This window comes from Thalassophryne amazonica, chromosome 7 (genome assembly GCF_902500255.1).
Source record: "Thalassophryne amazonica chromosome 7, fThaAma1.1, whole genome shotgun sequence".
Classification (NCBI taxonomy): domain Eukaryota; kingdom Metazoa; phylum Chordata; class Actinopteri; order Batrachoidiformes; family Batrachoididae; genus Thalassophryne; species Thalassophryne amazonica.
In genome coordinates, this window is record NC_047109.1 from 9,868,776 (window position 1) to 9,881,815 (window position 13,040).

At 44.6% G+C, this 13,040-nt stretch overlaps 1 protein-coding gene across 5 annotated transcripts in view; it reads left to right on the forward strand.

The window, feature by feature from the left end:
* The window catches only part of ubr5 (ubiquitin protein ligase E3 component n-recognin 5), a 105,594-nt gene that overhangs the window by 77,459 nt on the left and 15,095 nt on the right, over window positions 1–13,040 (forward strand). For all 5 annotated transcript variants that reach the window (XM_034173824.1, XM_034173827.1, XM_034173828.1 and 2 more), the window contains exons 41-46: window positions 2,373–2,503; window positions 3,366–3,426; window positions 3,569–3,747; window positions 3,870–3,954; window positions 4,056–4,211; window positions 4,402–4,515. In XM_034173824.1, the coding sequence (XP_034029715.1) occupies window positions 2,373–2,503; window positions 3,366–3,426; window positions 3,569–3,747; window positions 3,870–3,954; window positions 4,056–4,211; window positions 4,402–4,515 (726 nt within the window). The remainder of the gene's footprint in view (window positions 1–2,372; window positions 2,504–3,365; window positions 3,427–3,568; window positions 3,748–3,869; window positions 3,955–4,055; window positions 4,212–4,401; window positions 4,516–13,040) is intronic.

Below are 13,040 nucleotides of genomic sequence, written 5' to 3' on the forward strand. Positions count from 1 at the left end.
TAAACAAAAGCCATCATTAACACCTAAACAGAAAAAAACAAGGTTACAATGGGCTAAGGAAAAGCAATCGTGGACTGTGGATGACTGGATGAAAGTCATATTCAGTGATGAATCTCGAATCTGCATTGGGCAAGGTGATGATGCTGGAACTTTTGTTTCAATTCAATTCAGTACTTTGTCATTGCCATAATAACAACAATTATAAATGACACGAAATTTCGATGGAGCCTCAAACAACGGCATAGTAGCTTATTCATGACATAATAACTTATTCGTGGGTATGAATATGTTTGTAAACCTTCATTATTAAGTAAGGCACAGAGAGACAGTTCAGCATCTTAGTGCACAGTAGAACAGAGTAAAGTGTGTAAATGTAATGGTGGGGGGGGGTCCCAGTAAACAGGGATGTTGGGGAGTGTCGAGTGACTGCTGCAGCAATGCAAAGACCAATTCACAGTTATTGTAATGGTGGGATGTGACGTGTAGTGATGGCGGGCGATGACAGAGAAGGAAGGGGAGGGAGAGACTGCAGGTTTATCAGCCTCAAAGCCTGGGAATACAGACTGCGGGCCATTCTAGAAGTTCTAGCACGTGTGGACCTGTATCTTCTCCCTGAAGGTAACAGGTGGAATAGGTCATGTGCAGGATGGTAACTGTCCCGAAGGATGTTGTACGATGTTGTAGGATGTTGTTTGGTGCCGTTCCAATGAGATTTATAAAGATGATTGCCTGAAGAGAACATGTAAATTTCCACAGTCATTGATGATATGGGGCTGCATGTCAGGTAAAGGCACTGGGGAGATGGCTGTTATTACATCATCAATAAATGCACAAGTTTACGTTGATATTTTGGACACTTTTCTTATCCCATCAATTGAAAGGATGTTTGGGGATGAAATCATTTTTCAAGATGATAATGCATCTTGCCATAGAGCAAAAACTGTGAAAACATTCCTCGCAAAAAGACACATAGGGTCAATGTCATGGCCTGCAAATAGTCCGGATCTTAATCCAGTTGAAAATCTTTGGTGGAAGCTGAAGAAAATTGTCCATGACAAGGCTCCAACCTGCAAAGCTGATCTGGCAACAGCAATCAGAAAGTTGGAGCCAGATTGATGAAGAGTACTGTTTGTCACTCATTAAGTCCATGCCTCAGAGACTGCAAGCTGTTATAAAAGCCAGAGGTGGTGCAACAAAATACGTACTAGTGATGTGTTGGAGCGTTCTTTTGTTTTTCATGATTCCATAATTTTTTCCTCAGAATTGAGTGATTCCATATTTTTTCCCTCTGCTTGGTCTAAAAAGTAACCGTTACTGACTGCCACTATTTTTTTTTCCTGATTTCATATAGTGTTTCTTAAAGCCAGAAAGTTGCCATTTGAAATGACTCTAGTTTTGTGTCATGTCTGTGATCTGCTTTTTTTCTACAAAATTAAACAACTGAATGAATATCCTCCGAGGCCAGTGATTCCATAATGCCAGGGGTTGTATTTTTTTTTTTTTTTTACCAAATAAAGCTACACAGTTTTTAAATTGTTACTGCTGTAACTACAAGAAAAGTCTCAAGTTTAAATTACAGTTTTTTTTAATTTAAAAATTTATTTAAAACTAGCAAGTAATCAAGGAAAATATCTGTGCTGTTTCATATTTCTTAATATTTTAAGAAATGTATTTCTTGTCCCACATCAGAAATTTAAACATTTGCTGAATGAATGAATGAATCTACCATTACTACTTGTAAACATTACTTTTCATGCTATTTAATTTGTCTAAAATAGTTTTCTATTGTAAGAAAAGTTTTTTAACTTCAAAATGTACAATAATCAGAAATTAATCTTGAAGTAAAAACACATTTGTAAGGATTTTATGGTGGCCAAGAATTTGAAAACAGAGACTATCAATAACTCCAAAGCGCTTGCCAAAACTAGGAAAACTCATAAGTGAGTGAAGATTGAACAAGTTTGTGCCATAAATACTCCAGTTGTTCCATTTGAATTGATACTGAGAATCATTATTATTTTTGAGTTCTTTGAATTGTGATTTCTTTTACGGTGTAGTTTTTTTTTTTTTTTTTTTTTTTTTTTTTTTTTTAAGGCCAGTAGCACAATATAAGTTGTGTGAAAAGACTGGGGTGGAAAAATTGACCTGACCCAACAAAAAATTTAGGTTTTTGGAGATTTTATTGGTGGGTAAATAGACCCACCATGGCCCACTTTCATCACTGAATATCACAGGTCGTGGAACCAGACGTTTGAGGGGCTTCCCTCACCACTTTGCCCTTTTGAAGTGCAAACACACAAACGTGTGTTGAAATCTCTGGACTTTTATTTATTTATGGTTCAGACTATGACCAGCCATGTGTTTCTCTTCAGGCATTTGCCAGCAAAATCACAGGAATGTTGCTGGAACTTTCTCCTGCACAACTGCTACTGCTGCTGGCCAGCGAGGATTCTCTCAGGGCCCGGGTAGAGGAGGCCATGGAACTTCTCATTGCACACGGAAGGTAAATCAATCTGGGGCTAAAGGGATTAAGGGCACCTGGAAGTAATCTACTTTTGCTGCATTAACTGCAGAATTTATTGCAGGTTTTCATATGAAATGAACAAATTAAAGCTACCTGACCTGTCCAGCTTTGAACATTCTCATTGTCAAGAAACTTCTTTAATACTTTTATAAGAAAAATATGCTAAACCAGATTCAAAGAAAAGCAACGTTCGCTGTGTTTACTCTTCAGTTTGTGACACAGTTTCAGTAGATGTGTCTCTGTTAATCTGCTGGCTACTGCTCTAATATTTGGATTATTGACTCCACCCACCACACAGGAGAAGGACCATAAAATGGGTTGTGTGTGTTTGTCACACCCCTACTCAACATGATTATGTCAGTGCTTCAAAGCATGCATCACGTTAAATGAACTCCATTTATAGCAGAATCTGAAGCAGATGCTCAAAGCAATTTCCAATGATGCCTTTATATTCTCGCACACAAATGTCAGTCCTGCACGGCACTCAACTGCACACTAGGTGCAACCTGGGGATTAAACACCTTGTCCTAATGCCCTTAGTAATTTTTTCCGGTTTGACAGTCAGGGAATCAAACAAGGATCCTCTGTTCAGAAGTACTTGTACACATGCACTAAATTAAGATACTTTATTATATGCATATGCTTTCATACTTTTCTGTATTAACACTTTACACAGGTGGGAGTTGGGGAGCACAAATATGTGACCCCCCCAACCCCCCTTTACTGTGTTTCAGCGCAGCGTGATGCAGTGAAACAGTTTGCTTTCATAAGAAGATTAATTAGCTTAAATGTTGCCACACCACACTGTGATAGTTTCTGAGTGCTTCTTCTCTTCTTGCAGGGAAAATGGTGCTGACAGTATATTGGACCTGGGTCTTCTGGAGGCACCAGAGAAAGCACAAGTAATCTCAGACTTGAATCTCAGACAGAATGGAATTTAGAATTCTCTAAATGCATGTGGAGCGAATTCTTCTGCAGTGTGCAGCTCCTAAATGCCACAGTTATCTCACTGATGCAGTTTCCTCTTCTGTCTGGTTGTTGCAGCAGGAGAACCGTAAACGTCATGGATCCACCCGCAGCGTGGTGGACATGGAGCTGGATGACCCAGACGATGGGGACGATAATGCTCCACTTTTCTACCAGCCTGGAAAACGAGGGTTCTACTCCCCTCGACCCGGCAAAAACACAGAGGCCAGACTCAACTGCTTTCGGAACATCGGCAGGTAATGAAATCACATTCAGTCGGGATTTGTTTGATACATAAAAAAAAAAAATCAATCTTCATATGAACTCAAATCATATCCTAATCTTCCAATAAGGATTTGTTTATTTGTCTTCTCTGCAGAATACTTGGACTGTGTCTCCTACAGAATGAACTCTGCCCGATTACGTTGAACAGGCACGTGATCAAGGTATTGCTTGGGAGGAAGGTAAGAAAAAAAAAAACACGAAAAAGGGCTTCCCTTGTCCCTGCTACTTTATTTTGTGTTTTCCGAAGGAAGCAGCTCATCATTGTTGTCTTCCTTTCTAGGTAAACTGGCACGACTTTGCTTTCTTCGACCCGGTTATGTACGAGAGCCTGCGGCAGCTAATCCGGCACTCTCAGGCTGGCGAAGCAGACGCGGTGTTTGCTGCCATGGACTTGGCCTTTGCCATCGATCTCTGTAAAGAGGAAGGGGCTGGACAGGTAAGGTACAACACGTGCTCCTGTTCAGACACAAATGAGTGCAAAATGCAGGCAAGTAACGCTTTAGTTTGATATCAGCTGAAGGAAGACGTGGATGGTGATTTCTGCCAAATGAACACGAGTATGCGATGCTCCACAAAAGCAGAGAATGTCTCTGATAAACACAGTGTTTGTTTGTTACCTGGTTCAGGTGGAGCTTCTCTCTGGTGGGGTCAACATGCCAGTGACTCCTGTCAACGTGTACGAGTACGTGAGGAAGTATGCTGAGCACAGAATGCTGGTGGTGGCAGAACAGCCGCTCCACGTAAGAACCTCATGAAATGTTTCTCATTATCACTTCTGTTTTGATATCTGTGCTCGTCACTGTTGAAGGGATGTGTTGTTTTCACCTCTTCTGGGTAGGTGTCCAACTGTAAGCATTTTGTTTCCGCACAGTAACTAAGGAACGCCCCATCTGATTGAAACCATTTGTCAGTGGTGTGTGTGTGTGTGGGACAGCTTAGTCAGCTGTTTTCTGGTTGCTTTCTAACTGGTACAGCCAGCGTCACAAATAATCCAACTAGAGCACTGCGCTCATAGAACGCAAACCTCTGCCAACACTGGCTTCAAATTCCAGAAATATTTATCTTTGAAAAAATTTTCAAGGTCAAAGTCCTGTTAGAAGTGGCTTTTCATAAGCTAAATTAGATGTGATCAAATGTCAGGAGCATGTATTTAGTTCATGCACTTGAATCAAAGTTTCTTATGTGGTGTTGTGCCCCACCCCCAACATTTTTGCTTTCTGAATTGTTTTTCAGATAATTTTCACAGAACATTGGTTAAATGGTAAATTAAACTTGAGTGTGCTTTTCCATCTGCATCAGAAGCTCAAAGGTCTTTACATAGATGCCTCGCAGATACACTGACACACCAATGTCAGGGTGCGGCCATGGCAAGGCGCTCTCTACACACCGGGAGCAGCCAGGACCTTGTCCGAGGGCCCTTAGTTATTTTCCAGCCTGGCTGGATTTTGAATTGAGGATCCTCTGGTCTGAAGGTCAACGCGTAACCACTAGACCATCACCTCACCTTATCTTTGCTATGAACAATTTGTCATTGCTTTTTGGCACTTGATTTCAGACTGATAACTTGAAGACAGACAAACGGGCATAAAATTGGAACCACCATCCAGTTTTGGTGGTCTAGGTAAATCCATAACAGAAATTTGAGAGTGATTGCGGTATGTTTGATTAAGATATAATGTAGGGGGTCACGTGACCATGGCATAAATATTTTTGAGCTGGCACGGGAGGTAACTCAAAATATCAGTGAAGTCATGGCGCAGAAACAGTCTAAAACATGGGTTAAAGTTCTGCGGCACCACGACGGATTTCCGTCATTTGGAAAATTGAACCACACATGAGCGCACACACGTGGTGTCATGTGGAGCCGAAATATGATACTCTCACTGTCAAAGCAAAATCCCATTCTGCACTAATAAAAGCAACAGCAATGTTTGCGTGGATGGCGCCTCACCACGCAGGAAGGAACTGTGTGAATTTTCACTCCTCTCCACTCTGTTTACTGCTTGCCATGAGCCACGGTCCTTCTCCTCCGTCTTTGTGGGAACATTGGCAGACATTGGAAGGGTGTGGCTTTGCTTTGAACCAATGAAGCAGTGCTTCGATGGTTAGTTGTTTTATTTCGCTTTATCTTAATTTTTCCCCACTAAAACCCTAAATAGCATATGTCTGTGAGTAATATTTAACTCACAATGTGTCAGATTCAGTGACGTGAAGCCGTAAAGGCCTGTATTAGAGGAGTTATTTCATACACTTCTGCCAAAAAAGGAGAATAAAATGGCATTTAGAACTAGGGTTAGGTATCGATAACCGGTTCTTTTAGAGAATTGTTAAGAATTGATTCGATCCACCGATATCAATAGCCTTTTTGCTTAATGATTCCCTTATTGGTCCTTCAGAGCTGCCTTTGGTTTTGAGGGTGTTTGTTGGGAAAATGATCATTTTTCTACATTGATTGCAGACCATGCAGCGGCTCTGTAATCAACCGCTTCTGCAGCGGCTATGCTTGAAGCAACGAAGCAGTGCTCCGACCCGCTGCTCCGTTGGTTCTCTGCTACACTGCTTTTCAGGAGCGGCAAGTCCACTTCTTATCCCCTGTCAAAGCCATTAAAATGTCAATTGTGACTCACTTTTGTGTGTGGAATGCCCATCCCTAGTTACAGCTCGAAGGTCAGATCTCTAATCTGGAAAGGACTATAAATGTTCCCTATCCAAGTCAGTGTTAACAGAGTTAGATGCTGCTCGTTCAGCCCTTGGTAACCTTTTCACTCAGAAATCGGAGGCTGCCGTCTTCTATGCCGAGCATAGATTATTTGAATCAGCCAATAACCACGAAGATTGTTGGCCCGTCTAGTGAAGGGCAGAGCCGAGTTTAATATGACTCACTCACTAAAGGATAGCAATGGTGTGAAGCATTTTGAAACCAAGCATATGGTCAATATTATGAAGCACTTTTACCAAAATTTATATACCTCAGAATGCGACAATAAAGTTGCTACCAGGTGGAAAAGCCCCAGGCCCCTATGGGTTTTGTCCAAACTTTTATAAGAAAATGGCTAAATTGGTGGTAGAACCTCTTACTAGAGGGCTCCCTGCCTCAGACACTTGACCACTATCGCACTTATTCTCAAAAAGGGTAAACCTTTGCATTGCTGCTCATCTTACCGACCAGTAAGTTTGATTGGAGTAGATTGCAAATTGTTGTCCAAGCTTCTTGCTAGGAGATTGGAGGTTTATTTTCCTGCCCTGATTGATCCTGATCAAACAGGATTAATCAAGAATAGATTTTCACACTGTAATGTTCAGCGTCTTCTTAATGTGCTACAGTTTGCACATATTAGTCCAGAAAGAATCCTTTGTGTAGCCTTATGCCCCGTTCACACCGGACGACACGCAACGCCACCAATTCGCCTCCCTCACCTGGCGATAGACGCACCACCATCGTCTGGTGTGTCGCTCTGCTTTCGCTGCGAAAATTCGCCCCAGTGCATCAGCAAATAGGAGGAGCTTCCATTCTGCTCGCCATCAAATCAACATGCTGGACCTTGATCATACGGAAGGAGTTGCTGTGTTCTATTTTTTGTGGAAAGCTGACAAACGTCACCAGCAGCGCCGTCCCTGGGTTCACAACATCCTCATAAGATGTTCCCAATTCGGGGAGTTTCATTATTTGCTGCAGGAGCTGCTTCTGGATGACGGCCGCTTTCAGTGGTACGTCCGCCTCTCCAGGACCCAGTTTGAGGACCTACTGTCCCGTTCGCGCGCGCACATGTGAACAAACAAACAAACAAAAAACTGGCTGCTGCTGCGGTGCTGCTGCTCGCTCTCCCCTCAAACTCTGTCATAAATGTGTTATAAACCAGTCACCATTTGTTTTATTATACATCTGTGTAGTTAATAAATAAAATGATCTTCACGGACAAATTGTTTGCGCACGCACATGGAAAAAAAATGGCTGCTGCGGTGCTGCTGCTGCTTGCTCTCCCCTCAAACTCTGTCATAATTGTGAAATAAAGGACAAAAGGGACATACGTCCTGCTCACAGGACAGGACATGTCCACATCAAGTACAGTGGTCCCTCGTTTATCTCAGGAGTTACGTTCAAAAATAACCCGCGATAAGCGAAATCCGCAAAGCAGTCAGCGTTATTTTTTACAATTATTATAGACGTTTTAAGGCTGTAAAACCCCTCACTACACATTTTATACACTTTTCTCAAACAGGCATGAACATTTTCTCACTTTTCTCTCGTGTGTAAACACTCTCAAAGTTCAGACCTTAGTAGAAAAATAAGACCAACCTGTTTTCAGGCCCAAACATTTGTTTGAGAAATAAAAATAGAACATTTTCCTATAAATAATTATGATAGCTTTTAGAACTAACAAATTTAATTTTAATGATCAACCTACGAGGTTGGACACATAAGAAATTATTAATAGTGACTGACCAGTATTTCACAGATCCTCTGATCGCACCTCTTCCTCCTGGCGCCGCTCCGCTGTCACGTCTTTTTCTACTGAGTGACACCTTGGTGCAGGTGTCTTTCTGAGTGAAGAACACAGTTATGGGTAGTTGTTGGTGCTCTTTTTTCTTCTGGGCAAGAAGATTATTATAAACAGACATGCAGAACACAATGGGCGTGCTCTGCCTTCACGATGCCGCGACCGGCCTGCTTGATGAGGACGAAGAACACAATGCGCTGTTAAAAAAAAAAAAGGCATGCGAAATTGGACTAAAAAAATCTGCAAAAGGTGAACTGCATTATAGCGAGGGACCACTGTATAAACTCCAGACATCTCCACATCACTACATATCCAGTCCGATATCGCGCCACAAACGCGGCAGTTGCTCAAAATTGCTTCATTCGCATCCATCACATCGCATTGCGTGGCTTAGACTTTTGTGGCGCCACAACGCGTCCTTCCATAGGGATTACATGGGAACCTGTCGCCACCGTCGCTCGCGTGTCGTCCGGTGTGAACGCGGCATTAGATGTGGCTAAGGCTTTCGACCGGATGGAATGTGAATATTTGTTTGAAGTCCTTCGTAGGTATGAATTAGGATTTGAATTCATAAAGTGGGTGAGACTGCTCTACAGGGCTCCAATGGCGACAGTGCTGGTTAATGGTTGTGCTTCAGAGGCCTTCCATCTTCAAAGAGGCACAAGGCAAGGCTGTCCTCTATCCCCTTTGTTATTCTCACTTGCTATTGAACCTCTTGCAGAGGCCATAAGATCTGCAAATGATAACTTTGGTGCGACTCTTGGTGGAATGGTTCAGAAATTGGCGCTATATGCAGATGTCATTCTTTTTCTGACCAGACCTGAAATTTCAGTTCTGGCCTTAGTCTCAACTGTAAACACTTTTGGCATTTTCTCAGGCTACAGAATTAATTATGACAAATCTGAAGCACTACCATTGGGAGATTTGGGGAATCTGAATGATTTGGAGAACTTTCTTTTTATGTGGTCTGAATCAGGCTTTGCATACCTAGGTGTTAAAATCTCAGCCAATATAAATTAATTAAAATGGTCCACCAAGATAAAAAAAAAAAATAAAATAAAATTGTTTTATTACTCTGTTTCTGACACACACCACACAGTGCAGTACCAACCAGAACCACTGGGTGTAAAGTGAGCTGTCGGCAGATGCTGGATAATCGTCGATGTGTGACAGCTGCATTAATTTATTAGAAGTACGACAGCGTGCGCCAGAATTTTTAAAACGTCAGCATACGCAGGCTAAATCGTCAAGGTGTGACGATTTAGCCAATGCTATGGATATAAATGCTTAATATTCAATGCAGATGCTCCCACTGAACATTAAGAGATCAGTCCTCTGATACTGAAAAATGTATCTCCAGATTTGTGTGGCACAGGCAAAAAAAAAAAATCACGTCTCAGCTTTAAGACACTACAACTTTCAAGGGAAGCGGAGGGCTCGCAGTGCCTAGCTTATTATTTTACAATTGGGCATGCCGTGCCCAAATAGTTTTTGGATGATTGAGAAACTTTTCTGACTGCAAAAGGGAGGTTCATGTCGACGCATGGCACTGCCCCTGTGTTTCTTTACCTAGCCTTATTACCAATAAAACTACATCGCTTCCAAATGAAGTTAAAAATAGCCCAGTTCTGGTTAGCACAATCAAACTTGGGAGAATATTATGAAATTCGTTGGAAGAAGTAGTTCCTCATCTGCCTTACACCCCTTTATACAAAATAGGGCCTTTCCACCTGTACGAGGTCTGTGAGAAAAGTAACGGACCTTTTAATTTTTTTCAAAAACTATATGGATTTGATTCATATGTTTTTACGTCAGCCAAGCTTGAACCTTCGTGCGCATGTGTGAGTTTTTTCACACCTGTCGGTTGCATCAGTCGCCTGTGGGCAGGCTTTGAGTGAGCACTGCTCCACCCCTCTCGTCGTTGTTTCATTGCGAGGAAATGGCGAAATGATTTGGGCTTTTTTTCCATCAGAATTTTTTCAGAAACTGTTATAGACAGACAGCTGGAAACCATTTGAAAAATTTATCTGGCTTTCGGTGAAAATTTTACGGGCTTCACAGAGAATAAGGAGTGTTACTACAGCTTTAAGGACGGCCCACAATGGCGCACGGCGCGCTGCGTTCCGAGCCGCCATTGAGAGGCAGAAACCACCACATCATTTCTAAACCGATGGCTGTGTGGAGCCGGGACCGTCGTTTGCAGTTTCTCTGGTTATCACAAGAGCTGGACATCGGCCATTTTCTGGCAGATTTCACTTTTAACAAGAGATTTTGTCATGGAAAGCCGTGCGGAGACTTCGCGCATCACGACCAATTTGCTGATGAAGCGAGACAAAGGAACACCTCCGTTTCGGAGTGTTAGAGGACAAGTTGGGACATGCCCAGCTCTCCACAATTTCTCTTATACTCACTCGACTGGTAAGCACTGAAAGCCGAGATAGGCATGCCGTGCACCATTGTGGGCCATCCTTAAAGCTGTAGTAACACTCCTTATTCTCTGTGAAGCCCGTAAAATTTTCACAGAAAGCCAGATACATTTTTCGAATGGTTTCCAGCTGCCTGTCTCTAAGTGTTTCTGAAAAACTTCTGATGGAAAAAAAAAGCCCAAATCATTCCGCCATTTCCTCGCAATGAAACGATGAGAGGGGTGGACCAGTGCTCACTCAAAGCCTGCCCACAGGCGAATGACGCAACCGACAGGCGTGGAAAAACTCACGCATGCGCACGAAGGTTCAAGCTTGGCTGACGTAAAAACATATGAATCAAATCCATATAGTTTTTGAAAAAAATAAAAAGGTCCGTTACTTTTCTCACAGACCTCGTAGTTGGTGAGACTATATTCCAGTACTGGTATAATCAAGGTATCAAGACTGATGGCGACATGTTTGAAGCTGGGAAATTATTACCAATTGATCGACTCGAAGCTAAGTTTAACATTCCCTCTAAACATTTTTATGGTTATCTGCAGATTAGACACTTCGTTAGCAGTCTGAATTTTCCTGAATCCCAGCCGATGCGACGCGCGATTGCCTGGTGGTCGGGCCTTAGCCCATGGGGCCCGGCCGGGCTCAGCCTGAAAGAGCGACGTGGGCCCGCCCTCCTGTGGGTTCACCACCTGCAGAGGGGGCCATGGGGGTCGGGTGCAGAGAGGATTGGGTGGCGGTCGAGGGCAGGTGGCCCGGCGGCCCGGTCCATGCTCACAGCCCCTGGATGTTGGGACGTGGAATGTCACCTCGCTGGGGGGGAAGGAGCCTGAGCTTGTGCGGGAGGTTGAGTTACCAACTAGAGATAGTCGTGCTCACCTCCACGCACAGCTTGGGCTCTGGTACCCAACTCCTGGAGAGGGGCTGGACGCTTCATTTTTCTGGCGTTGCCCACGGGGAGAGGCGGAGAGCTGGGGTGGCATTGCTTATTGCTCCCCAGCTCAGTCGCCATGTGTTGGAGTTCACTCCGGTGAACGAGAGGGTCGCGTCCCTACGCCTTCTGGTCAGGGACAGGCCTCTCACCGTTTTCTCGGCCTACGGGCCGAGCGGTAGTGTGGAGTACCCGACCTTCTTGGAGTCCCTGGGAGGGGTACTAGATAGCGCTCCGACTGGGGACTCCATTGTTCTCCTGGGGGATTTCAACGCCCACGTGGGCGGCGGCAGTGAGACCTGGAGGGGGATGATCGGGAAGCACGGCCTCCCTGATCTGTACCCGAGTGGTGTTCAGTTGTTGGACTTCTGTGCTAGTCACAGTTTGTCCATCACGAACAACATGTTCGAGCACAGTGGTGTCCATAAGTGCACATGGCACCAGGACACCCTGAGCCGGAGGTCGATGATCGACTTTGTAGTCGTATCATTTGACCATTCTGCCACGTGTCTCGGACACTCAAGTGAAGAGAGGGGCAGAGCTGTCGACCATTCACCACCTGGTGGTGAGTTGGATCCGCTGGGAGGGGAGGAAGCTGGTCAGACCTGGCAGGCCCAAACGTATCGTGAGGGTCTGCTTGGAGCGACTGGCGGAACCCTCTGTCAGCGAGGTCTTCAACTCCCACCTCCAGGAGAGCTTCTCCCAGATCCTGGGGGAGGTTGGAGACATGAGTCCGAGTGGACCATGTTCTCCACCTCCAATGTTGATGCGGCCACTAATAGCTGTGGTCGCAAGGTCTCTGATGCTTGTCACGGCGGCAGTCCCCGAACCTGGTGGTGGACGCCGGAAGTAAGGGATGGCGTCAAGCTGAAGAAGGAGTCCTACTTATCTTTGTTGGTAGGTGGGACCCCGGAGGCAGCTGACAGGTACCGGCAGGCCAAGCGTGCCGCAGCCTGTGTGGTCACAGAGGCAAAAACCCGGGTCTGGGAGGAGTTCGGGGAGGCCATGGAGGAGGACTATCGGTCGGCCTTGAAGAGATTCTGGCAACCGTCCGACGCCTCAGGAGGCGGAAACAGCTCTCCAGCACTGTTTACGGTGCGGGTGGGGAGCTGTTGACCCTGACTGGGGATGTTGTCCGGCGGTGGAAGGAATACTTCGAGGATCTCCTCAATCCCAGCGTCACGTCTTCTGAAGAGGAAGCAGAGACTGGGGACTCAGAGGCGGACTCCTCCATTACCCAGGCCGAAGTCACCGAGGTGGTTAGAAAGCTCCTCGGTGGCAAGGCTCCTGGGGTGGATGAAATCCATCCTGAGTACCTTAAGTCTCTGGATGTTGTGGGACTGTCTTGGCTGACACGCCTCTGCAGCATCGCGTGGCGATCGGGGACAGTGCCTCTGGATTGGCAGACCAGG